Below are 26,102 nucleotides of genomic sequence, written 5' to 3'. Positions count from 1 at the left end.
CATTAGAATGATTTATGGCATATAAATACAGATTTGTTTCCTTTCTCTGTGTTTCTTGTGAAAATAGTTATTTAAAAATAAAGCAAAACAGTACCCAACCCCTAGCCTACTTTTTATGCAAAATGAAAGTTTTTGATTAGTTAAAATTAACTCTGGACTAGGTTTTGTCATACAATGATCAAAAGTATATATAACAATAATATATTACCTGATTCCCTTAAATATTGTTAATTTCAGTGATTTTTCTAAGGTACCTGCTTCTTTGCCCCCCTTCTCTCCTCCCCGCTCCAACTTCAAAGCAAAAAAGCACAGGTACTGTTTTATGCTTTGTGAAGGGGATTGGGAATAAGGGAACCTGCTTCCAAGTTTGCAACTTGCTATTTGTTTTTAGTAATCTATTTGTTAATCTCCCTTTGCTGTATACATGCTTAATATACAGAAAAAAATTGACAAATTAAGAAATATGCTGAGGTCTTTAGAAGAATTAAAAAAAAATAAATGGCTTCACTTACATTACAGCTTACTTTTCCATTTAAGAAGAAAATAACTGGTATTATTTATTTCAGTGTACACTTTGCACAGTTTATATGAGTGAACTGAAGATAATTAATTAACACAAAGAATGTTTAGTCAACGAAATGTTCCAAATTGGTTTTGGCTGAAATTCCTGTTGTTTGTTTACCTGCATACTTGATTACTGTTCCTTTCTTTCTCTGCATATTTAATTGCTATCTAATTAATTGCTCTGTTGATTTCCTACATAATTAATTATTCACTAATTAATCATTGATTCCCTGCATAGTTAATTAACTCATTGCTTATTTGATTTTTACACTTCATTGACTATAATTCATTCCTCTGTTGCTACACCACCTAATTAGCAACTGGTTAATCAATTATTGTTTGCTTACTCCTAATCTAGTTGTTTAGGCCCCTGATCTGCACGGTTTATCCTCTGCTATCTGACCTCCTTTTCCAGTCATGCTTCCTGAAATAATTTCTTTAGTTTTGTTTCCATCTCACCTCTGAGCAAAGCACATGTATCTTCTGCATATTCTCCTGATGCTTTCTGAACCTTCACTAATACACTGTTCCCTGCCACCTGGTCTGTTCACTTCTGGTTCTGTTCCAGCTTTACTCCTGTGTGACGGTTTGTGTAGTCAGGCACTTTAAACAACCACAGAAACTTTTGGGGATTCTTCTTGCTCTTCTGCCCATTTCCAAGTCCTCACTGGGAGGAGCAAGAGATAAAGTGGTGTGTGAGTACTGGTTACAGCCGTTGAAGGAGAAGACAGGAGACACAAAGCAGTAAACCTGAACTTTTAGGGAAAATGACTAGCAGATTAGGAAGTAGAAACAGTTGCAAATAAAACCTCAAAATAGAAGTGTCAGCTAAATCATGGAATTTCAATCTTCAGTGTTAGTTAAACCTTTAGGGAAATGCTCATAGGTTTTGTAGTGTGAATCTTAAATGTGCATTTACATTTAGAGAGAACAGTTGTCATCCACTGGGTCAATAACAGGCTTCATTCACTTTTTTTTAAAAAAAGAATAATGCTAACTAGAGTAGAAATAGTTCAAAGGAACTGGTTCAAAGGAACATTTCCATTATAAACATAGTGCAGTCAAAATAGAAATGTGTTTGTGCTCAAGACTGCAAAATGTCTGAGAAGGAACCATACCAAGCTCCTAAGAACACATTGAGTGTACTATACATTTTACATAGTTGCTTGTGTAATATAGAGCATATTTCAAAACAGGAACAGTATTTGAATTTTTTTTCAGAGGTGTTTTAAAAGAGGTGAAGGCGTACTCTGCCTTTTGGTTTTGAGATAGTTATTTCTGAAGATGAGGAGGCTTTTGTTACAGTTTCAGGTGCAAATAACTGTAAAAGAGAGCCAGCTCTGCTGTTCTTAACATTCAGAACACCTTAAAGATGGATTTTTCTTGGGTGGGGAGAACCGTATAATTAGTGTGTCGTGAAAGGAGGTGAATAATGTTGAACAGGGTTAGTGATCTTTGCTTGGGATTGTTTTGAAAACGGGTCCCAAAATACAGTTTCCTTGTTCGCTTCCCCCCAGATTCATCCCAAAGTTCACAAAGTACCACTTTATTTCTGTGCTTATCCGGCTAATCTGTGGTTTGGTTTGTACCTCAAATAACATTGGTTGTTCCAGTTTGATTTAAGGGAGCGTATGTCCCTAATTTTCCTTAGGGAGGTGGAGGGAGAGGAGCAGTTGAAACCAATCTCTGGGCCAGGAGTTTATATATGTAGGTGAAGAACAAGTGTGCTGTTAAAATTGGTTCCTGGTTGTTGTTGGTTTTCATTGGACACTGAAGGGAGCAGGGTCTGTTGAAAAATCAAACCATTAAAAAAAGTGACAGCAATTTTAGAAAGCAAACAAAGTCCTCTGAATTAACTCTATGCCAAAAGTTTGTGTTTTTAGCTGGGCTTTTCTGTGTTGTTAACTTTGTATTAACCCTTCTTTATTTTTATTTACTCTCTTGTGGCTTTGCTTTCACATCACACCTCTAGTGTCTGTGAATTAAAAAAAACAAACCACAAAGTTTTGTCTAAAAGGTTCTGTAAAATTTCTGTTTAAAGCATTGACCAAGGAAAGTTTTTAATTAAATTCTTCATTTGCTGCTGCTTTGAAGGTTTTTAGTTTGTTGGGGTTTTTTTTGAATCAACAGGAATTTTTCATACCACTTATATGTCAAAGCATATGAGATACTAAATGTTTTCATTAATGTTGAATGTTGCCTCTGAGGCTGACATGATGTGTTTTGTTTTGAGAGAAAAACTTTTTTTCCCCTGCTTAAATTTTCCTCCTATTCCTGCCCATTTTTCTCTATGTAGATGGGTCAAGATGAGGTCTGATATTTTTTTCATGTATTGGGATAAAAGAAGAAAAAACTGTGTGTTTGTACAGCTCTGAAGTGAATGGCCAGAAGGAGAAAGGAAGATGATGTGATTGCATAGCTGTGACTGTCATATGATGCAACATTTTGCGGTCTACTGTGCTGCAGATGTTTTGACCTTCCTCCCCAATCTTTCGTTAGTGGCAGAGCCATATCTAAGGATAATGACCCCGGAAATGATGCTCTTAACATTTTTAACTCACAGTGTATGCTCATGGTAACATGCTAAGGCAAAAGCGACACATCAAAGCATACAATTTTATAAAATATATTTCTTTTCTAACAAATGTTACTGTGGTGAAGGAAAAGTTTCCTTTTATCTTTTATGGTATTTAATTCTTCCTTCCTTCCTTTTGTTTCCAGCACTTACACAGGTAATTAGAGAATTAGGCTTGTTTAGGTGAGGTAAGTAGAAAGGTTAAGCACATGTAGGAAAGAACAGTGAGGTCTCTGAACATAAATTAGGATTTGGAGCCCAGCTGTATTTCAGAGCTGCTTTCTAAAGGATAAAATGTTTTGCATTTATACCAATGTGATACACAACAAACCTGGACAATGACTTAATGTCTTATATAATTCTATTGTATGTTTGAAAAAATATGAAATTGTAATGTTGTCTGAGGCTGGAAAGGAAAAAAAAAGTCTTTATCATGCTTCCTTTTGGGTCTTGTTAGAAAATTTCTAAGATTTGAGCCAGAAGAAATTTTTTGCCCTGTGAGGATCTGGGTAGGAGTTTAACCATTTCTTAAATTAATTCATTTTGGGATTTATTATGAATGCCTTAATTTAACAGAGTAACATTCTTTTTTTCAACTCATTACTGTCTATTAAGTGTCTTAAGTTAACTGATAGTTACTGTGTTAGCTGAACCAAAATCTCAATAATTAGTGGTAATAAAAATAAACAATTTTGGAAATACTGACTCCTTGTTTTTAAACTTATTTTTCAGGGATCAATTCCATCTTCATGTGTAAGCTTTGTAACTTGTTTTCACCAAATCAATCTGAACTATTGTCTCATGTCTCTGAGAAGCATACAGGAGAAGGGACCAACGTGGATGACATCATTATTCCGCTCCAACCTCTAACAGTACCCACAAACATAAACAAAGATGGAGAAGGTACATTCATAAATTGAGAGGAATGTAATTTTCAAAGTAATTTAGTTTTTTAATAAAACCTGTAGTGTGATGATTCTGCATTGTGTATAGAATGATTTACATAGCTTGTTTTCATAATGGTCACTGTACAACTGCCACCCTGAATTTTATTCAGTGCAGAATAGACCAGAAGTCATATGTGGATAAACTCAGCATGTGATAGAGGATGATGACATTGGTCCATTAATTTTAAAGGTCAAGTGTAGAAAGGTCTGCTTCCTAATAGCTTTAATTTGAGCTATGTAATAGCAGTGGGAAGATTGTGTAATAGCAGTGGAAAGCAACCAGGATACCATGGATGGGGGTGTGTCTTGAGGCTTAGGAATGGTGGTGTGCTTTTTGAGTTGTCTAACTTCTTTGTTATGATTCAGATAATACTAATAGTTCTATTCCAAAAAGGAAATAATTTGTAACTGTGCTTTGATATTGGCACTGTTAAATAAAACAGTCTGGTAGTCAAAGGTTGAATTAGTTATACAGAAAAATTTTACTCTGCAGTGGAAGAAGTTACGTTCATTCCATTTTTAAATTATTATAATTGGAATCCCTGGTAGTATTAGCAATGGGTTGAAAGTAATTCAGACTTCATAATTATATCTTCTTTTAGACCCTTACTGAGCAACGGATTTATATGGTTGGCAGACCTCTTAAGTAAGACAACTACTAGGATTTTCCAATCGTTATGATTTCTGGAATTTAAAAACTATGTGCTTATGAATAAAAAACACTCTAATATCATACTTACAGGATTTTTTTTTATCATTAACATATGAATGTGATATTTCTTCATTTATTTACCAGCAGTAATTCAGTAGCTATGTTAACTTCATCACCATAAGAAGATATTTCTAATAATGGTCATATAGTATTCAAGTGTAACTGCTATCTCCTCAGATAGTTGGTGAGGAAAAATTGCACCAGATTATTATTTCACACAATGCCTAAAATTAACAGTGCATCAAAAGAAGATGAATAAATATCAGATCTACATCAAGTTTCAAAATGCCATTCTAATTTTATTTGCATTGTACAGAATGAATTTCTCAGGCATGCAGCATGCATCTGCCTTTCTTAAATCTTTGTTTCCTATCAGACCTTCACTAAATTGTATTTCTGAGCACAGTGAGACTAGTACTTTGTAACATATTTGTATTCCTTTTAGTAAAAAGGCTTTTCTGTAAACTTCTTTTTGCATTTGTGTCAGGGATTGTCTGCACTTTCTGTATTGTATGTTGTTAAGCATGCATTGTACCTTTATGAGGATAGTATGTAATTACTGTTATGATGTGAAGCAACAGAAATTAGACATACGCAGCTTTTAAGAAAACAACTTTGCAAATCTAATTATGTAAAATACAACATTCATATGTTAAGTTACATATTCATAAGTTACCTTTTTCATTATTCTTGGTGAGTACTTTTCATCATCTGATATGATCATATGGTGCCACCTTTTTCAGATTATGTAGCCCAACTCTTTGCCATCTGCTGTCAGTAAGAATGTCAAGGTAAATTACTTTCACCTAGATTTCAACTTATATTCTAGACATACTTTAGTATTTCTTCTTTCCCATCACACAGATTGATCGGAAAGTCTGTTCTGAAGTCCTATTCAGTTATTTTCTGTGTTCTGTTTAAACTGTGTTCACAGTTGAATAGAGGAATTTGGAGAGTTTTCTTTCAAGGCATCATTTTTTTCCCTTCTGTTACGGAATTTGCAGCAGACTAAACTTTAAAAAGTTTATAATATACAATTCTTTTATCAGTGGACCCTTCTTTGTAGTAATTCACTAAAAGGAGAAGTCACTGATGAATGACAGTCTTAGAAATTACAACTTCCTTTTAGTACTCATTAAGTGAGAGACGAACCTCTTTTTGTTCTTTTGAAAGCATAGTTTCTCTTCCAAGTATTGGTAAACGCTGTAGCTGCTCCAGAATTGGTATAGACGAGTGAACGCTGAGTTGTTAATGGAGCTCTTTGTTCTGCCTGAGTAATAAATTAATGATTTTGTAAGTACTGTGAACAAGTAAAATGCTAGGCAAGTAGTATATGTTTATTATTCTAATGTTAACTTTATTGGCAGTGCTTTCTGCTGAATTTTATTTAGTCACGCCACTTTCCCATAGTTAGGTCGTGATCTGTTTAGAGTTGATTTGTCCTAACCATTTTGGTAGGATGTTGTTAGAATTTTTTTATTAAGTGGAACCAAGGGTACCAGGCAGATGTTGCTGTTATACAAATTATGCATAGATCACATTTTGTTCTCTCTTATAACCCAGAAGACATATTTCATACTTCCCCCATCTGTGCTGTGCAAAACCAAACAAACATACCCCCCTCTCCCTCTGCCTCTCCCTCTCCCCCCAAACCCACACTAAAAGTATGAAATTTTGAGGAGAATATTTTATTTTTCATTTTTTCACAATTCTCAAGATTGGGAAATATTTTGGTGTAAAAAAAACTTCAAGGGGCTCCTTTGCCATTGCTGCCATAAGCTGAAATATGCACAAGATTTAAGTTTGCTTGCTTTTTTCTAAGCATTAAAAACAGAGCACTTGGCAAAATTTTTGTATGTGCTAGTTGTTTGTCTGTCTCTGATATTACAAAGATGATGGCTGACAGGTGCTTCATACCTGCTCTGTTTCACTTGCCACATTTTAATGCACATTAAACTCCAGGGTTTTTTTGCAATTACGATGACCATGTCAAGCTCTTCTACCTTTTAATTCTCTAAGCTGGATTTCACTGCATGTAACTGAAGGTTCTTAAACTGGGATCTTACCCTGGAATACAGAGATGATTCAGGCCTTGTGTGATCTGAACTGCACTCTGAAGAGCAGTTTCTCTGTTTCTTCAAGACAGAAGACAAATATTAACTAATTTGAGAGCTCAAGTGTCTAACGTTAGATAAAATGAATCCTAAAAGCCTGGAAGAAGCCTAACTCTGTCCTGTTTCTCCATGCACCATCAGACAAGCTCTTTTCAATGCTTGCTAGTTTTTCCTTCTATGCAGAGTAGATATGATACTTCACCAGATGTCTGCTCAGACTCAAAAAAATCATTTCAGTGCTACCGTGGTTTGCTGCTTGTGTACTGACAGTTTCTTGCAGCAGAGCAAGTTCAAAGTAACTAACTAAAATCTGTACAATAACAATTGGATAGTTCTCAAGCACACAGTATAAAGAAGTAAAAAACCAAGCAAGCAACCCCTGAGATTGACAAGAAAAATAGAGACTGATAGAGAGCGATTCTTTTCATTGTATTAAACTATTATATAGAAGTAAGTTATAGCTAGGATGAAATCTAAAATAACTTAATTACTATCCAGAAGTTTCCACCCTTCCCTCTGAGTATCTGCTTTTGTTGACTTAAAGTTTCCTTGGGATCTAATTGGTTTGGTCAATGAAGTCATCAGTTACATCTGTGAGTGGGTGATAGCAAGTTGGCTTTTGAATTAACTACAGCAGTGATGAGAGAAATCTTAAGCAGGAAATACGAGTGTGAAGTTTTTTATGTTGTCATGCATTTCTATGTTCACTACATCTCATTGATTTTATTAATGTTTCCTCTATAGAAATATGGAAATGTAAAGTTATGTATTTATTAAGAATTGTGGATGAATTCTGATTTTAATTATTTGAAATACTTATTAAGGAAACATTTTTTGCATGACTTTTGGAATTTATTTGTTGCCAACGTTTTTTTATACCAACTTTTGGCTAGAAAGTGCTAACAATGAAGAACCAGAGGAAATAATACAGAGTAATTGTTCAATTTAGTAAAAGGACAATGAGTTTTTGGATTTAAAAGAGAAATGTTTTTCTCTGAATCCATCTCAATACTTAAGCAATTTCTTCGAGAGTGATTTAAATTAAAAAGGTTTTTTGTAGAGTGTCAGAACACAGCAGAGCAACTTTGTAGAATATGCATGCTGATACAGTTATAGAACAATCTAAAGGAGTGCTTCCAGTCTAATTTCTGTAAAACTGTGGCACCTTGACATCTGCCGATCTCAGTAACACAAATGTTATTACTTTGCAGCTAGCAGAAATGCCAACAAATACCACTGCTTAAAAATAAGTTTGTGTGAAGCTAACCTTTTTTTAAGCTTTAGGGATAGAGGCTTTCAAACTTCATTTAATATTACTATTTTTCAAAGATTAGATGGATATTAGCTGATTAGCTGTGCAATTTAATTATAACTTCTTTTAACTTTAACTCTCTTTTCTAGAGCTTCTTGTAGTGAAGAGGAAAAGGGGCAGACCAAAAGGGTCTACTAAGAAGTTTTGTGTGGATGAAGATGTGGCAGAAAATAACCCTGTTCAAAGTGAAGAAACTCTGCCTGGGACAGAAGAAGGACTAGAACTGTCTGAAGTCTCACCAGGCAGCTTGGAATGTAGGAAATGCAATCGGAAGTTCTCCAACACACGTCAGCTGAGGAAACATATCTGCATTATTGTTTTAAATGAAGGAGAGGAAGAAGGAGATGGAGGTAAGAAAACATCCAACAAAAATATCTGAAGCATGTTGTGAAACAGTATGTTTCCATCCTGTGACCTGATTAGTAACAACTTGTAATCCCCAGTGTTAATTTTAAGTGGAATGGAATTATCTGTTTCTTTTAACACAAAAAGCATGTTGAAGCAAAACTGAGAACAAAGACAAGGTATTTTAATTTTTTTCAAAAAGGTCAAAATGTTTATTGCACTAATAATCATCTTAAACTCCCTGAAATGCTTCTTTTGCATAAGTAACTGTTTTGTTTTTCACAAAGAGGATTACAGTTTTCCAGTGAAAAGTGGTATGAGCCACATAGGTAAGTATCACACATAGGGTAGGACAGATGATCCTATATAGGTGTTTCTGTCCTGTTACTTGGGAAACATGGATTCTGTCCTGTTCTTTTGATAGATTTAACGACTGCTTTTCAGGATATCACGGGGGGGATTTTAAAAATGAGAAAGCGAGGTTCAGATCACTTGAAGAATCACCTCCAATTGTATTAGCAATAGAAAAAAGATTTAATAGAAATTCATATGAAAGTGTGATTTCACAGAATTCGTTGACAAGGTTCACTCTATTACTTAGTATATGGATGAAATGCACACAGGAAAATTAAATCAGAATCAAAGTAAACTTATGTATATAGGAACTGAAAACATAATAGGGTAAAAGGAAATGTGGGAAAGGGTAATGGAGACCCTCCTGTTCAGTCACGAGGTTCAGAGAAGACCCCCTTGCTTTCTAAACTCCTGTTGGAGTCTAGATGCGGCTGGATCGACTCCTAGTGCCAGACTTGGACAACGGTTTATACCTAAAGGGATTATAATAGAAGCCTAAAATTCATTCACAGTTGCATAAAAATAATGACAGTAATTTAAGTATAAATTTGAAAGCATTATCTTATATCTTATACTTGCTATAACATACTTAATAGCTTATATTTGCTGTAACTTACTATAGACTATTCAGGTTAGTACACACACACATGCATAAAGACACTAAGAGAAATACATATAAGAGAACAAAAGAGAGTAAAAGAGAGAGAAAAAGAGGTTTACCTGCCAAAAATTCCCCTCGAGGTCAGTGAAAATATTCACATCGAATGCTTCGGCACTTGTCTCAACGGGCGAAGGGTCGAGCCTCAAGGAGTGAAGAGAATCAGCCCAGGTCGTGTCGGCTTTCGGCGACAGACCTCCGATTTTTGCAAACCGGGAAGTTTGTGAGCTCTGAGAGGCGTCCTGCTCAGAGGGAGATGCTGGTCACAGCCTGCTGCAGTCCAGGAGAGCTCAAAGGGCCTCACTCAGTAGCACTGTTTATAGGTTTGGGCGATGATTGACTTTTGTCACTAACAAATTGCTAGAATCCCAGCTGCACTGGAAAATTCCGAGACTGTTGGAGAATAACTCAAAACATAGATACGGGATGCTCCAAGGCTGTCAGGGGAGGATTGTAATGTCTCAAGGTTGTTATGAGAAAGAACTGGCTGCAGGTTGTTATGAGAACAGGCTATCTCTATTCCCATCCCCCGCCTTCGCCGGGCAGCAGGAGTCCTTGAGACGCACAGCGTATCTCCCTGTCTTAGCTGTGTAAGAGTTTCTGGCATAGTCAAGGATCGCTTAACTGCCTGACTCATTACACTTATGCTAAGGCCTAGTGAGCCTTACTGAGTTCGTAAATCAGCCTGGAGAGGGGGAAAGAAATGCACCGCTATCACACAGGATGGCTTGTTCTACTCTTTAAAAAATAATGCCAAACTCACCTCTTCTATTTTACAAAACTTTATGTGAATGACTGTCTTTGGAGTATGAAAGTTGTTTAAATTTAGCTTTAAGACTGATTTGAATATATCCAGCCTCTCAAAGTTTTGGAATAGAACTGAACAGAATAGAGTATTTTCAGTTGGAAGGGACCTACAATGATCATCTAGTCCAACTGCCTGACCACTTCAGGGCCGAACAAAAGTTAAAGCCTGTTGTTAAGGGCATTGTCCAAATGCCTCTTAAACACTGACAGGCTTGGGGCATTGACCACCCCTCTAGGAAGCCTGTTTAAAAAGACAACAGTGAATATTCATTGTGGAGTGGAGTGGAGTGGAATGGAATGGTGGAAGGGACCGAAGACGATCATCTAGTCCTACTGCCTATTTAACTTTGCTCAAAGGTGAATGTCATGTGCATACAAAGTAATCCATTTGTCCAAATTATCTAATTTTATGTGAGTTTTGGGCAGATGAAACTATTTATTTATTTATTCTCTGGCAAGAGATAACCAATCAAGCAGAGTAAGTCATTCTTGAGCAGCAAATAACAAGGGCTTCCAGTTGTTGGTGACTAGTGCAGCTAGAACATCTCAAGCCCAGAAATTCCTACCTTGACTGCCAACTGTGAAGGTATTTGGGGGCTGTTTTTATTCTGAAGGGGTAATTCTTCCTTGGAATACATCTGGGAAATTCAGTCTTCAGCCATCTACTGACTACTGTCCCATCCCAGGAATACTTTTCACTTCTGGCTTTACCACATGAACTGCTTTGTGACAACTTTTCAATTTTTCAATACGTAGATGAAAGTAGCATGTGTATTATTATTATCCTTTCAGAAAATGTGATTACATTGAGTCGCTCAAAACTTTCTGAGGAGTGGACAAGAACAACATGGTCCATGCCTAGGATTGTTTGTCATACTTGCATTGCTTTACCAGCTCGGAAAACACGGTCTTTAAAATTTGAGCTCTTGGAGTTGAATTGTTTTCGCACTCAATTTTCATTATGAAGAAAGTTTTGAGGATGATGGGTGAACCTTCTAAATGTGAACGAAGACAGACTAACATTGAAAAGGCAAGCAAAGAAGGAAATTATAAATATTTTTTTATCTGTTCATGTAATTTAATGAGGACCTTTTCATAGTTTAAAAATTAAAAAAATTACTTATCAAAATGCACCAAGATTCTTAGTTGTCAAAGTTGTTGACAGAGTCCCTGAACTAGAGGTTTCACCCATATCATTGGCAACTGAAAGCTGTTAAATTCATTAATTTATCTAAGTGGGTTACAAAGCTGTCTGCTTTTCTAGTTTTTAGTATGTTCTGTGTTAATGATTTTAAGAGTGTGACTACATAGTCTGTGAAATAGTGGTACTTCTGCTTGTTTCTTAAACTTGATGCTGCTCATTTCACTGGGTGCCATCTTACTGTATAACTCTGGGAAGTGGGCAACAATGATTCTGTATAAGCTCTTGCATAAGGTTCATAATTTAGAAATCTATGTATTTGCATTTAGATTATTCTTATCCTGAGTCTTAAGTAACAGACTAACTAGACTATATGGAAATTGCTTATGCATCTGGTCAGTCTTATTCTTCTCAGCAACTCTGCTGTAACTGTTTTGAGATGGAGGACCAGAACTACAAGTGGTGTTCAAAACACAGGAGCATCCCTGGTTTATACCATGATTTTTTTCCCCCCTGTTTGTATTGGGTCTGCGTGGCAAGGTTTTGGTGGTGGGGGGATACAGAGGTGGCTTCTCTGAGAAGCTGCTGGAAGCTTCCCCCATGTCCAACAGAGCCAATGCCAGCCGGTTACAGGATGGACCTGCTGCTGGCCAAGGCCAAGCCCATCAGTGACAGTGGTAGTGCCTCTGGGATAATATATATAAGAAGGGAAAAAGTTACTGTGCAACAGCAATTGCAGCTGGAGAGAGGAGTGAGAATATGTGAGAGAAACAACCCTTCACCAGGTCAGTGCAGAAGGAGGGGGAGGAGATGCCACAGGCGCCGGAGCAGAGATTCCCCTGCAGCCCGTGGGGAAGCCCCTGGTGAGGCAGGCTGTCCCCCTGCAGCCCAGGGAGGTCCACGGGGGAGCAGATCTCCACCTGCAGCCCAGGGAGGACCCCACGCCGGAGCAGGTGGGTGCCCGAAGGAGGCTGTGACCCCGTGGGAAGCCTGCGCTGGAGCAGGGTCCTGGCAGGACCTGTGGCCCTGTGGAGAGAGGAGCCCACCCTGGAGCAGGTTTTCTGGCAGGACTTGTGACCCATTGGTGGACCCACACTGGAGCAGTCTGTGCCTGAAGGACTGCAGCCCGTGGAAGGGACCCATGCTGGAGCAGTTCGTGAAGAACTGCAGCCCGTGGAAAGGACTCACGTTGGAGAATTTCATGGACGACTGTCTCCCATGGGAGGGACCCCACGGTGGAGCAGGGGAAGAGTGAGGAGTACTCCCCCTGAGGAGGAAGGCGCGGCAGAGACAACGTGTGATGAACTGACCCCAAACCCATTCCCTGTCCCCCTGCACCGCCGGGGGGAGGAGGTAGAGAAAATCAGGAGTGGAGTTAAACCCAGGAAGGGGGGAGGGGTGGTAGGAAGATGGTTTAAGATTTGGGTTTATTTCTCATTACCCTACTGTGGTTTGATTGGCAATAAATTAATTTTTCCCAAGTCAAGTCTATTTTGCCCATGACAGTAATTGGTGAGCGATCTCTCCCTGTGCTTATCTCGACCCGTGAGCCTTTTGTTATATTTTGTCTCCCATGTCTAGCTGAGGCAGGGTGCAATAGAGCAGCTGCGTGGTGCTTAGTTGCTGGCTGGGGTTAAACCATGACACATACACAGATAGTGGTGTAGCTGTCTCAGCAGATAATACTGCAAGTATTACACCAGGTATTTATTTCATGTGTGTGTTTCTGTGTGTATATAATGTCCAACAAATAGTTCAGTTACTTGAGCAGAATATGGCTGATACCAACATTTTCTAGTGTAAATTATCCCTGAGACAAAAACTTCTTGAAATCACACTTATTTTGGTGTATACGAGAAAAGGCGTACTTAAACTTCTAATTTGATGAGGTTTCTCTGTTGCTGAAGTTCTTAGAGCTAGATGGAGAATTTTATTGAGGGTCTTTGAACCTTCCAGAGTTACAATATCTTCTCTAGCACTTCAGACACACTAGATCAGAGTAGATGGCTAAAAATCATAAGGAGCTTGGACTGCAAGTTCTTCTCCCTTAGTCTTTGACCTCGTACCTAATACATATGGGTTATTTTTTCCCCCTTTTTATCCATGTCTTTCCAACTTGAAATTACTTTAATCTGTTTTTCTAATGCTTCTGGGATTTTTCTGTAGTGTTTTTTTACTACTTTCTCATGTTTTTCTTTTCTTGCAAAGTTTGGCACTGTATGGACATCTGATTAATAATCAAGTATATTTTCACTTTGTGCAGGGTCTGGCTGGGATGGCGTTGATTTTCTTTGTAGCAGCTCATATGATGTGGTGTTTTAGATATGTGACCAAAATAATATTGATAACACACTAATGTTTTAGCTATTGCTAAAATATGCTAAATATATAAATGTTAAGAATATGCATACTGATATTCTGTGTGATATTCTTTATTGAGAGAAACACAATATGTGTTTTGAGCTGAAGTTGAAATATTAGGAAAGGTTTCAAAGTAATAAAATGTTTTGTTGTCTTTTATAGATCCACAAGGGAAGTGTTTGAAATTACATGACATTTGAAATTACAATGAATAAATCTCTATGAAACTGCAGTATGTATTGGTCAGAGGAATAACTGGTGGATGTAATGGGCCTCTGCTGTTCTTTGCTTCTGTGGTTAGTGATCCACATTGACCTCTCAGAGATCAGTGTCTCACTGATAGTTCTCCCACTTTTTCAGGAGTCACCAAGCCTTTCTGGTCACTGACATCTTCTGTGCATCTTAATTTAATCCTTTGATGGGTAATGATTGCCTTCACCTTGTGCGTCCATTCACTAAAACAGCAAGAAAAAAGTGTTAATTTTTTGCACAGAATTAAAAAAATGTCCATTGTGCTTAGAAATCCCCCATGTACATGCTTTTTTGTTTTAATAGAGAGCTTACTTGCCTAAGAAAGTTGCTGTGATTTAAGCAGAGCTGTGAATACACCTATTTCTGTTTTTATTTCTTAAACCAAATTGACAGTTTCAGCTAATGATTTGGATCTGGCTGGCTGATGGTACTGCCATCTATTCTGTTTCTCTAAAGACAAAACTAGAAGAGTTGAGATTCTTCCTGAACTGCCATGTGTTTTCACTGTGTCTGCTCCCAGCCAGAAAATGGAGCTGCTTTAGCCTCCGCCATTGGGATGGGATGAGTTTGGGGATTTGGGCTGTTGCTGGATTGGATCAGTTCCCCAGCACCCGCCTCTAAACACGCTTGTTTTGAGAGATAGACAACAGATAATTATCTTAACCACCATCCCTCTCCCATACTGCAGCATACCTGAATCTCTGGCAGATAATAAGAGAGGACATTGGATGACCGGGGAATGGGATTTTGGTGGAAGACAGATTACAGCGGTGAACAGATTCTCTTCCCTGGAGTGAACTGTTCATTTCTACTGAATTAGGAGCCTGCATAATTCTCAAAGATGGCACTTTTGGCCTTAGTTTAAAATGTTTTTGCCATCAGCTGGATTCTAATTTAAATGAATTCTTTCTATGAGTACTATGTCAGTCTCTGCAGGAGAAGCGCATGGCCAGTTTACTTCTTTTTTTCCAAGCTGTTCTCTTGCCACTATGAAATACCAGCATCTTTTAGGGGATAAAAAATAGTAATTTGAATGAAGAGTAGTTTAAAACCATGCCAATTAGGAATGTGTGGCTGAATCTGCAAAATGTTGTACGTCCAATTACGAATGCAGAGAGCAGTACCTTCAATTAATGACTCAAATAGGATCATGGGACAGATGAACAATCTAGTTCGACGGGACTGTGAAAGCAGTGATTCATTCAGAGTGGACAATAGCTTTACTTGTCAACACAGACACCACCATTTCTTAAACGTTTTAGAAGGCACAGGCACAGCGTTGTATTTCTTGCACAAACAGAGGCAGGCATTTAAAATGCCTGTTGCTAGATAGGAGAGGTCAGTTTATTTGTGTGGTGAGTTGAAGTGCCAGCTGACAAAGTGCTAAGCTGACTGCTTAGCAAGGGGGATGCAAAGTGAGGCAGTTTGTCTAAATAAATCTGCTTAGGAGCAAGCAAAGACCCTTACTGCTTGGAGAAGCTTTGTATAGGTATTCTAAGTTGCATATACTCCATTTTCTCATAAATCATCTTAAAATCACTTATGAGTGTTCCTTTATAATACAAGAATTGTAGTATACAGGGGAATTGTCCTAGTTGTGAGAGACAAAACACTTATTTTGATACTCACAATGCTAACACTTAAGTAAGACAACTAAATTACTGATGAGATGTTCCCATATTATGGAAAGGCTGTTTGAGCCCTGTGGTCAAAGTTGAAGCTCTTCTTTTTCATTAAAACATGATTTTGTCTCCCTCTTAATCCTTTCCTAAAGCACACCTTCTAGTTCAGGGTTTTTTTTGTGTAGAGAGAGTTCAGGAAGAAAGCAGCTGTCATCGAGAGTTAAATTTTTTTTGGTTTGGTGATTTGATGGGGAGCGTTGGTTTGGTTTTTTTTGTAAAGTCTTTTTCAGGTTACACAGAGACTATGATATAGTTATGTTTGTAGCAAAAAGTATTGGCTGTGTGTGAAGCCCCAGCTCCTTATCAACAGATGGTTTCTGGAAGATGCTTGTTCCTCTGAGAAAGGGGAAGAATGGGGTTACTGCCATCAACTTGCATCAGATTAGTGAATAAATTCCAATGTTTAAATATCAGAACTTGACTTGACCACTCTGTAGAGAGGAGACTTTTTTTTTCTCCTGTGTATTATGTGAGTTTTCAGAATGTTTGTACAAATATTCAGCACCAGTTGAAGATACATGATCAGCATATCAGTTGAATTTTCTTGCTTGCCTGTTTTTGGCCAATATAAGTGTGGGCTTTTTGTGTGTTAACGGAATTTGCATGACATTCAGTACCTTCCTCATATCTTTGCAGGTAGCGTATGTAGTCCTCCTGTTAGCTGCTGGATGTTCTCAGCTCATATTGGGAAGATGGAAGTTGAGATTCAATCCTTTGTTTGAAGGACTTACTAGCTTTGGGTTTCTTAAGAAAATATTTTCACATGGTCATAATCTTCATATTTAGTGCTTGACATCTGTGTACAAGGTTTCTATGAATATGAAATAGCAACATTCTAATGAAATATTTTTATGTTGCAATTCTGTATGTTTTTTTTAAATCTTTTTTAATAGCATTTTTGGAGTTCTGTTTTGAAAGCAGGGAGTCACAGTCAGCTATATTTATTGTAACACGTCTGTTCTTTTTCACAGCGTTTACCCTTAGTCAAACTGAAGGAACTAGCAAACTGATCTGCCTGATAGAGGCACATTAGGAAAGAAAAACAGCATGAAACATATGTTAGCTTGTTACTGTGGTAATAGTTATTCATTAGTGTGGGTCACTAACAAACTCCAGTCTGTGGTTCATCCTTTTTTTCCTTTTCTCTTTTTTAGTAGAATTCCAATATTCAAAAGTTAATAGAGTTACAGGTTAACATGAAAAGGCAGTAAAATGTTTTTGTGGTTTAGTTTCAACCACTTTATGTCCTCATTAAACTTACTAACTCTTACTTTGTAATGGTTAGAAAGGAGGACTTAGGAATAGGGTTCTTGGATTCTATTCATATGCCTCCTAGGAATTAATTATGTGATCCCAAGCAAAATGGAGAAAATGCTGTTGTCCTCCTCACAGCTTTCCTTTCAATCTATGGTTCTGGATTTCATTTAGCTAAAACATGCAAAAAATGAGAGTTTTGTCTACAGGTATATCAAATCTCCCCCCCTCCCTCCCCCTCCAATCACTAACTCTTAGTGTCCACTGAACAAAAGCAGAGTAATTAACCCAATTAATTTTTGTATTTGTTGTTTAACAGTATGTGAAGTGCCTCAGGGGAACACAATTTAATAAGCAGCTTACATTTTTTATGTATTCTGATTCTTTTTGAGAAGACTTTCTTCTGTTGGTGGCCTGGTCCTGCTGTAAAATTTGTGACTACTCATTTTATTGTTGATAATAAACTAACAGAGGCTGTTTCATGAAGGACATGTGGAAAAATGTGTTTGTTTCCTCCCACCCCTGTTTATCACACCAAAAGAAAACACTGCACAAACAGTTTCTGGTTGAAGGGGATATTTCTTTATATTCAAATATCCCTTTGAAGTATTGCAGAGAAATGGCATTAGAATTACGTGATTTCAATATCACTAATTCACAACTATACTAAGGAGTTAAATCGGGACATCATGAGGCCCTTTATACCTATAAAGCAGCAATATTTTGCAAAATCATAGAAATCTACAGAGAAAAAGGTAGTTGAGAAGAGGCATATGTCAAGGAATTTATCTGATGAAATTGGAGAAGTCATTAGCAGGCTCTGAAAAGCAGGGGGCTCTCAAGACAGAGCATAATTTTCTATACTCTAGAAACTGGAAGCTGGGGCAAAAACATTGCTAACATGACTCCACAGAAAGATGACTTGCTTGACTGTGTTTAAATTCAGTTTGCTATGTAGTTGTTGCTCATTCTAGGTATTGTAAAAATGAATTTCAGATTTACAGATTAGCATCAAGTCATTAACAGTTGTCAGTATGCACATTTCTGCCTCAGTATGTCTGAGAAATCTAAACTAACTCCTATATACCTTGTTTCCTTCTGGTGGTGTATGTAGTAAAGAGCTTGCAGTTTATCCAGGTGGTAGTTACATGCTCAGTCCTAACTATGCTACTTCAGTTTGTGCTTGTGTCCTTCATTTTTGCAAGGAACAGTCAGCACTCTTTAACCCTTTGTTCCATTAAGGTAAGATCACGGGAGACAGACTTATTTGAATCTCAGCTGAATATTAACAAAATGTTACTGAAATTAAAACAGAGCCATTTCCATGTAGCATATCTTTCCACTGCTTTTGCTATTTGTATGTCATAAACAACTGTAGACACACTACAGCTTTGCTGTTACTAGTTTTTATTTATAGATTGTTTCCCTATCTCAATAGAGCAGTTACAGCACGTTATGAATATACATTGAATGACTTATTCTGGAGATTGAGTCAGCTGCTTTAGATTCAGGGGAAAAAAGGAGAAAAAAGAAATTCACTAGCTTCATTTATAATTTTCTTCCATCGGTTTTTGCTTTCGTTACTCATTACCTCTGGAATGTTTGCATAATGTCTTAATTTGCCAAGTTTGTTTTCTCTGCCCGGCGTGTTCTACCACTTCATCTAATATAAAGAAATTTTGTTGGTATAAACTTGCAGCCCTCTGTTTTTATTTTGTATGCTGCTAATTCCTCATATATAAGCATTTTTATTATTTGGTTTTAGAATTTTAGTAAGGAATTCCTCATTTGCTTTAAGGAATAAATAGCTTCAAGGAACAACTTAGCTGATTACTGATTATTCATTCTTATTTCAGATGAGTGTTTTGAATACAACTATTGAATTGCTTTCTAGTTAACGGGTCTGAAGGTTATCCAACTTAAGAGGCTGAAGACATTCTGAACAGCAACAGGGAATGATTTAGAAGTGCATGCCTTCAAAGTGAAGAAGTGCAGGCCTTCAAAATGTCAGGAGATAGGTTGAACCAAAGATCTGTTTTGAACCTGAATTCTTTTTGAATCAACAATGAAAAAGAGAAGTATGCTTCTGGCAGTTGATTCGCAATAACAGTAGGGAAAAAAAGCCTAATCCAGAGAGACTGTTGGAAGACTTTCCATTAAAGAAGACTGATAATGAATCCAGTACTAGGAGAAATAATCCTAAAATCATCTGAACAATTACATATGGAAAGGAGAAAAATAATTTATTCATTAATGATGGAATCAAATTCTACAAAGTTTGTAGTATTTTCACAAAAATCCACAATAACATCAAGAGAATTTAGAGACACATATGTTTCTGAGAGTACATTTTTAAAATGTTTATTTTTTCTTTATGTTGTGGTTTAACCCCAGCCAGCAACTAAGCACCATGCAACCGCTCACTCACTTCCCACCCAGCCAATGGGATGGAGGAGAAAATTGAAAGGAAAAGGTAAAATTTGTGGGTTAAGATAAGAACAGTTTAATAGAACAGAAAGGAAGAAAATAATAATGATAATAATAACAATAATAAAATGACAAGAATAATAATAAAAGAATTGGAATATACAAAACAAGTGATGCACAATGCAATTGCTCACCACTCACTGACCAATGCCCAGTTAGTTCCTGAGAAGCCATCCCCCCAGGCAAACTGCCCCCAGTTTATATACTGGGCATGACATCACATGGTATGGAATACCCCTTTGGCCAGTTTGGGTCAGCTGTCCTGGCTGTGTCCCCTCCCAGCTTCTTGTGCCCCTCCAGCCTTCTTGCTGGCTGGGCATGAGAAGCTGAAAAACCCTGGACTTTTAGTCTAAACACTACTTAGCAACAACTGAAAACATCAGTGTGTTATCAACATTCTTCTCATAATGAACCCAAACCATAACACTATACCAACTACTAAAAGAAAATTAACTCTATCCCAGCCAAAATCAGGACAGAAGTCCACTCCTTATTCTGTACCATTTATGTCATGCTCAGGTCCCATATTTTCCAGTACATCCTAATCAATCACCATCACCTTTTCCGTCCTTTGAGATAGATATAGATAGATAGATATATGTATACACATAGATATCATTCCCTTAGTCTATGGGCCATCTCTATAAAATGGTCATTGAGTTAATTTGGTTCCTGACTTTGGGCTCTATCTGTCATACCAATCTTTCTGGGCAGGAGGAATGGTGTGAAGTCTTCTGAGTTGGCAGAGCAGGATTGGGCTTCAGTGCAGTGCGGTGGGAAGGTGACATTGGGCACAGCAGGAGGAAGGTGTGTAGTGTTGGATTGTTGCATGCTGAAGTCAATTCTGGTTCCATCACTACTGCACTTTGCTCAGTTTTATCAAAGTTCATTCTTGCTTGATCCAAGTGATTCTTACTGTAATACCATTCATATAGCCTATAACAACTATAGTGATGATAACATACAGTTGCAGGGTTATATAGCAACTGACATTATACAATTTAATTCATTGGCTATTCTCACGTAAAACCAAACCCCCTTGAGGCACACATCCGACTTCCCCATCCTTTCGCATCACCCACTAAATGCACCCAGGTCCTTGAGCAAAAACAATCCCATGAATGGGTTTGCCTTTGCCTGAGGCAGGAGTAACCCAGACTGTTTTCCCCAATATATTTTTCATGTGCACTACGGGGACTTTATCTTCTTCTACAGTACATAAAAGTTCTAATTGGGCAGGGCCAGCTTGATTGGCAGATCCTCTGGTGTTGACTAACCAGGTGGCTTTTGCTAAATGTGTGTCCCAATGTTTGAAGGTTCCACCTCCCATTGCTCTCAATGGAGTCTTTAACAGTCCACTGTGTCGTTCAATTTTCCCAGGGGCTGGTGCATGATAGGGGATGCGATATACCCGCTCAATGCCATGCTCTTTGGCCCAGGTGTCTGTGAGGTTGTTTTGGAAATGAGTCCCGTTGTCCGACTGAATTCTTTCTGGGGTGCTCTGTTGCCATAAACCTTGCTTTTCAAGGCCCAGGAGAGTGTTGTGGTGGCATGGGGCATGGGATATGTTTCCAGCCATCCGGTGGTTGCTTCCACCATTGTAAGCACATGGTGCTTGTCTTGGCAGGTTTGTGGGAGTGAGATACGGTCAATCTGCCAGGCCTCCCCATATTTATATTGCAGCCATCACTCTCCATACCACAGGGGCTTTAACCACTTGGCTTGCTCGATTGCAGCACGTTTCACATTCATGGATAGCCTGTGTCATAGTATCCATGGTCAAGTCCACCCCTCGACCACGAGCCCATCTATATGTTGCATCTCTTCCCTGATGGCCTGAGGTGTCTGTCTTGGGCCCACCGAGCTGTAAATAACTCACCCTTATATTGCCAGTCCAGATCCACCTGACCCACGTCAATCTTGGCGGCCTGATCCACCTGCTGGTTGTTTGAATGTTCTCCAGTGGCCCGATTCTTGGGTATGTAAGCATCTACATGACGTACTTTTACAACCAGGTTGTCTACCAGCGACAGCAATATCTAGCCACAGTGTGGCAGCCCAGATGGGTTTACATCTGCGTTGCCAGTTGCTCTGCTTCCATTGCTGTGAGCACCCCCACAGGGCATTTGCCACCATCCGTGAGTCAGTATAGAGATAGAGCACTGGTCGCTTTTCTCGATCAGCAGTGTCTAAAGCTAGATGGATGGCCTTCACTTCTGGAAACTCATTTGATTCACCTTCTTCAGCAGTTTCTGTGACTTGTTCTATAGGACACCATCCAGCAGCCTTCCACCTCTGATGCTTTCCTACAATACGACAGGACCCATCAGCGAACAGGGCATCTTGCTTCTCATTTTTTAACAGTTTATTCTACAGTGGGGCCTCTTCAGCACACGTCACCTCCTCTTCTGGCAATATTCTGAAATTGTTGCCTTCTGGCCAGTCCATGATCACTTCCAAGATTCCTGGGTGACTGGGATTTCCTATACGAGCTCGTTGTGTGATCAGTGTGACCTACTTACTCCACACGGCATCAGCTACATGATGTGTAGCGGAGGCCCTCCCTTTGTACATCCATCCCAGCACCGGCAGTCGGGGTGCTAAGAGGAGCTGTGTTTCAGTACCAGCCACTTCCGAAGCAGCTCAAAGCCCTTCATATGCTGCCGTATGCTTTTTCTGTTGGAGTATAGTGGGCCTCAGATCCTCTGTATTCTTGACTCCAAAACCCCAGGGGTCAACCTCGGGTCTCCCCCAGTGCTTTCTGCCAGAGACTCCAGGTAGGGCCGTTCTCCCCAGCTGCGCATTTTTTACATCTTGTCCTGCCCGGACTGGCTCAAGGGCTACTGCATGAACAATTTCCCGTTTCGTTTGTTCAAATGTGCGTTGCTGCTCAGGGCCCCATTAGAAATCATTCTTCTTCTGGGGCACTTGACAGAGAGGGCTCACAATCAGATTGTAATTTGGAATATGCATTCTCCAAAAACCCACATCGGCCAAGAAAGCTAGTATTTCTTTTTTGCTAGTTGGTGGAGACATAGCTGCTATTTTGTTGATCACATCCATTGAGATCTGACAACGTCCATCTTGCTATTTTATTCCAAAAAAATGGATCTCCTGTGCAGGTCCCTTGACCTTGACTTTCTTTTATGGCAAACCCAGCTTTCAGAAGGATTTGGATTATTTTCTGCCCTTTCTTAAAAACTTTTTCTGCTGTGTTGCCCCATACGATGATGTCATCAATGTATTACAGATACAGGTGGGTTCTGGCCCTTTATGTTTTGATGGCGTTAGGGTACACTGTGCACTGGTGTCCACTAGAGCCTTATATTCCTGTGGGTGTGATGTGCCAGGACATTGAATCAACACAGTCCAATAGACCTGGTTATCCCTTTCCTTCACCTGGCTGGAGGCGGGGCCCTTCTAATTCTGGTCAGAGTGTCCATTACGCACTTCTAGTAAAACTGCCTTAGAAGTCCGTTTAAGAGAATCAGAAGCAAGATCAGCTGTTCCACTTTGTTTGTTAACTGGACTGGCATTTTTCCTGGAAGAATCCTTTTTTGTGTTTTTTTTTCCTGGCAACTGATGTACCTGTGCATCTAGGACCAAGGTAGGTTTTCCATCCCATTTCCTCGTGCTCTCTGTGGTCACATAGGTAAAATCACAGGGCACCTCGTGGTGTGTACCTTTTATATTCTCTCTTTTGGGCAGAGGAATGCTCACTCCTAATAGCTGAGACATTGGTCTGTACAGGTGAGGAGTAGGACATATCCTCTTTGACTTGCTGAACATCCTGGGACAGCTTCTTCACAGCTGAAATGCAGGCTTGTAGGGAGGAAGAGAGATTTTCTTCGTATTGCCAGAGTTGGCCAGGCACTTCATCCACCGTAGGTGCCTCTTTGTCTTTTCAGGTCAGTGTTGCCAGTGGGTTGGCATATGGCAATGGTGTGTTCTGTACAAACTTCTGCCACATGGGTCGTGTGCATTGGACTTCATCTGGATCTTTGGGTAATTGTGCATTGTCTGGCTCATAATAAATCATCTCTAGCATGGTTAATTGCTTCAGATATTGGATACCTCTCCATGGTGGTCCACTTGCCTGGGTGACATATAGCATCTTCCTTGAAGGAGGACCTTTCCTTCACGCTTGACAGGAGTCACCTCCACATTCTGAGGGCTTGTGATGCTTTTCCAATTGCCTTGTCAATGCCACCTTCCCGTAAAGTGATCCCAGCTGCTTGGCTTCCCTACCTTCTAATTCCAGGCTACTAGCCCCATTGTCCCAGGATTGGAGCAGCCAGGTGATAATGTGCTCACCTGGACAACGGCTGGAATCTTTTTGCATATCCCAAGGCTCACTCAAGGATAGGGATCATGTAATTACCTCTGGTTCTGCCTCTTCCTTCTGTTCTTGTGATGGCCCTGGTTCATCTTCATCCTTCGCTAAGAGAACTGATTTTTTTGTATATTTCTTCTTCTGTATGGGGGCAACTGATACTGGTACGGGTTGGTTCTCTGGTTCAGCTGCAGTGCCTGTCACGTGGGCTGGAGTAACCGCAGTGCCTATTGCCTTGTTGTTAGATCCAGAGGCCTCCCCTTCTCCTTGAGGATACTGGACAGTGCTGAACAGGGCTGCATAGGCATGGGCCAGGCCCCAGCACATTGCAGTAATTTGTGTCTCCCTGGAATTGTTGGGGTCACAGCATACTTTTTCCAAATGTTCTAATTTTCAGGATTCTGCACATGTTCAACGGTGAAGTTCCAAAACACTGGAGGTGCCCACCACCCTAGGCATTTGCCCATACTCCCCCACACACCCTGCTACTCATAATTATCCAACCTCGGGCCAGATCTCTGCGTGATTTTCTTAAATAGTTGTTTAACCCTAAACAAGACCTGAACCATATTCAGCAACATGCTAGTTCCTAGCAATAGGACCATACTGGTTTCAACATCCCCAGGGTATTCAGATTTTTCAAAATTCTCAGACGCTATTGTAATTAGACTAGAGGAGAAGGGAAAGGGGAAGAAAGGTGTCTCGCCCATAGATTGGCTCTCTGAGGAGGAAAGATAAAGGGTGTAATTATTAGTAGTTTCCCCCAGATGGCTCCCAAAGTGTAGAGGTGACAACAATGCTGAGTGCAAATACCGGATTAGTGCCACAACTGATAATTTTATCATACCATAAGCCAGAATTATGCAATACATCAAAGCGAAATCCTTACTCTACCTTGCACGATGATAAGCAGCAGCACAGGCACTATATACAGCGAATGAGGTGATACATAACAGAACTCTAAAAATGAGTGCTACAACACTTAAGAGCTCATAAATCGACATCGTGACCAGTGGCTATTAAACTAATATAATAAATGCTTGTAACAAATTCATTTTAGCACACTCTGGTCAGATCTGTTGTTATCTCAACCTTCATGCCCCATGGTGGGTGCCAAAATGGACTGTTGTGGTTTAACCCCAGCCAGTGACTAAGCACCACGCAGCCGCTCACTCACTTCCTACCCACCCAGTGGGAGAAAATTGAAAGGAAAAAGGTAAAACTTGTGGGTTAAGATAAGAACAATTTAATAGAACAGAAAGGAAGAAAATAATAATGATAATAATAACAATAATAAAATGACAAGAATAATAATAAAAGAATTGGAATATACAAAACAAGTGATGCACAATGCAATTGCTCACCACTCACTGACCAATGCCCAGTTAGTTCCTGAGCAGCGATCTGCCCCCCCCGGGCCAAGTCCCCCCAGTTTATATACTGGGCATGACATCACATGGTATGGAATACCCCTTTGGCCAGTTTGGGTCAGCTGCCCTGGCTGTGTCCCCTCCCAACTTTTTGTGCCCTTCTAGCCTTCTTGCTGGCTGGGCATGAGAAGCTGAAAAACCCTGGACTTTTAGTCTAAACACTACTTAGCAACAACTGAAAACATCAGTGTGTTACCAACATTCTTCTCATAGTGAATCCAAGACATAACACTCTATCAGCTACTAGGAAGACAATTAACTCTATCCTAGCCGAAACCAGGACATCTGTTTTCTCTATTTGTGTAAGTATCACACTAGTTTTATTAAATAGAGAAGAAAACAGTTCCCCTTTAGGGACTCATCCAGCACATCTTGTTTTGATAACATGTATTTCTTTCTACAGTAGCATTAATTTTCTCCTAATTCTTTGTTGTAGTGTTAGTGACTGTGTTACCTGCGTTTATTTTGTACATAGTTACATTCTTTTTGATGTTTGCTCTTTAGGTAATGATTCTGACGTTGACCTTGACAGGAAGGAAGATGAGCGAGAAAAAACTCCAAAGAGGCCCAGAGTTCAGAAAACAGAGAAAACTCCATCAACTAAGGAGGCTGAACAGGTTTCAGGAGCTAAAAATCCTATTATAAGTGTGGTTTTGACAGCCCATGAAGCTATTCCAGGTAATCAGGATCACCGATTATGCAATCAAATTAATTTTTGTCCATGCTAACACTGTATAAAATAGTTATTGGTGTAAGTCTGAACTGCTTAGGATA

At 39.1% G+C, this 26,102-nt stretch overlaps 1 protein-coding gene across 3 annotated transcripts in view; it reads left to right on the top strand.

Moving 5' to 3' along the window:
• ZFAT (zinc finger and AT-hook domain containing) overlaps positions 1-26,102 on the top strand; it is a 100,263-nt gene that overhangs the window by 9,572 nt on the left and 64,589 nt on the right. For 2 of the 3 annotated variants that reach the window (XM_049821702.1, XM_049821721.1), the window contains exons 2-4: positions 3,872-4,042; positions 8,314-8,574; positions 25,833-26,006. In XM_049821702.1, coding sequence (XP_049677659.1) covers positions 3,872-4,042; positions 8,314-8,574; positions 25,833-26,006 — 606 coding nt within the window. Of the gene's footprint in view, positions 1-3,871; positions 4,043-8,313; positions 8,575-19,490; positions 19,552-25,832; positions 26,007-26,102 lie in introns of those variants that run through there. The other variant, XM_049821713.1, reaches the window with a different exon arrangement.

Source organism: Accipiter gentilis, chromosome 2 (assembly GCF_929443795.1).
Source record: "Accipiter gentilis chromosome 2, bAccGen1.1, whole genome shotgun sequence".
Classification (NCBI taxonomy): Eukaryota; Metazoa; Chordata; class Aves; order Accipitriformes; family Accipitridae; genus Astur; species Astur gentilis.
The sequence above is the reverse complement of the archived record's forward strand: the minus strand, read 5'-3'. Positions and strand labels throughout refer to the sequence as shown.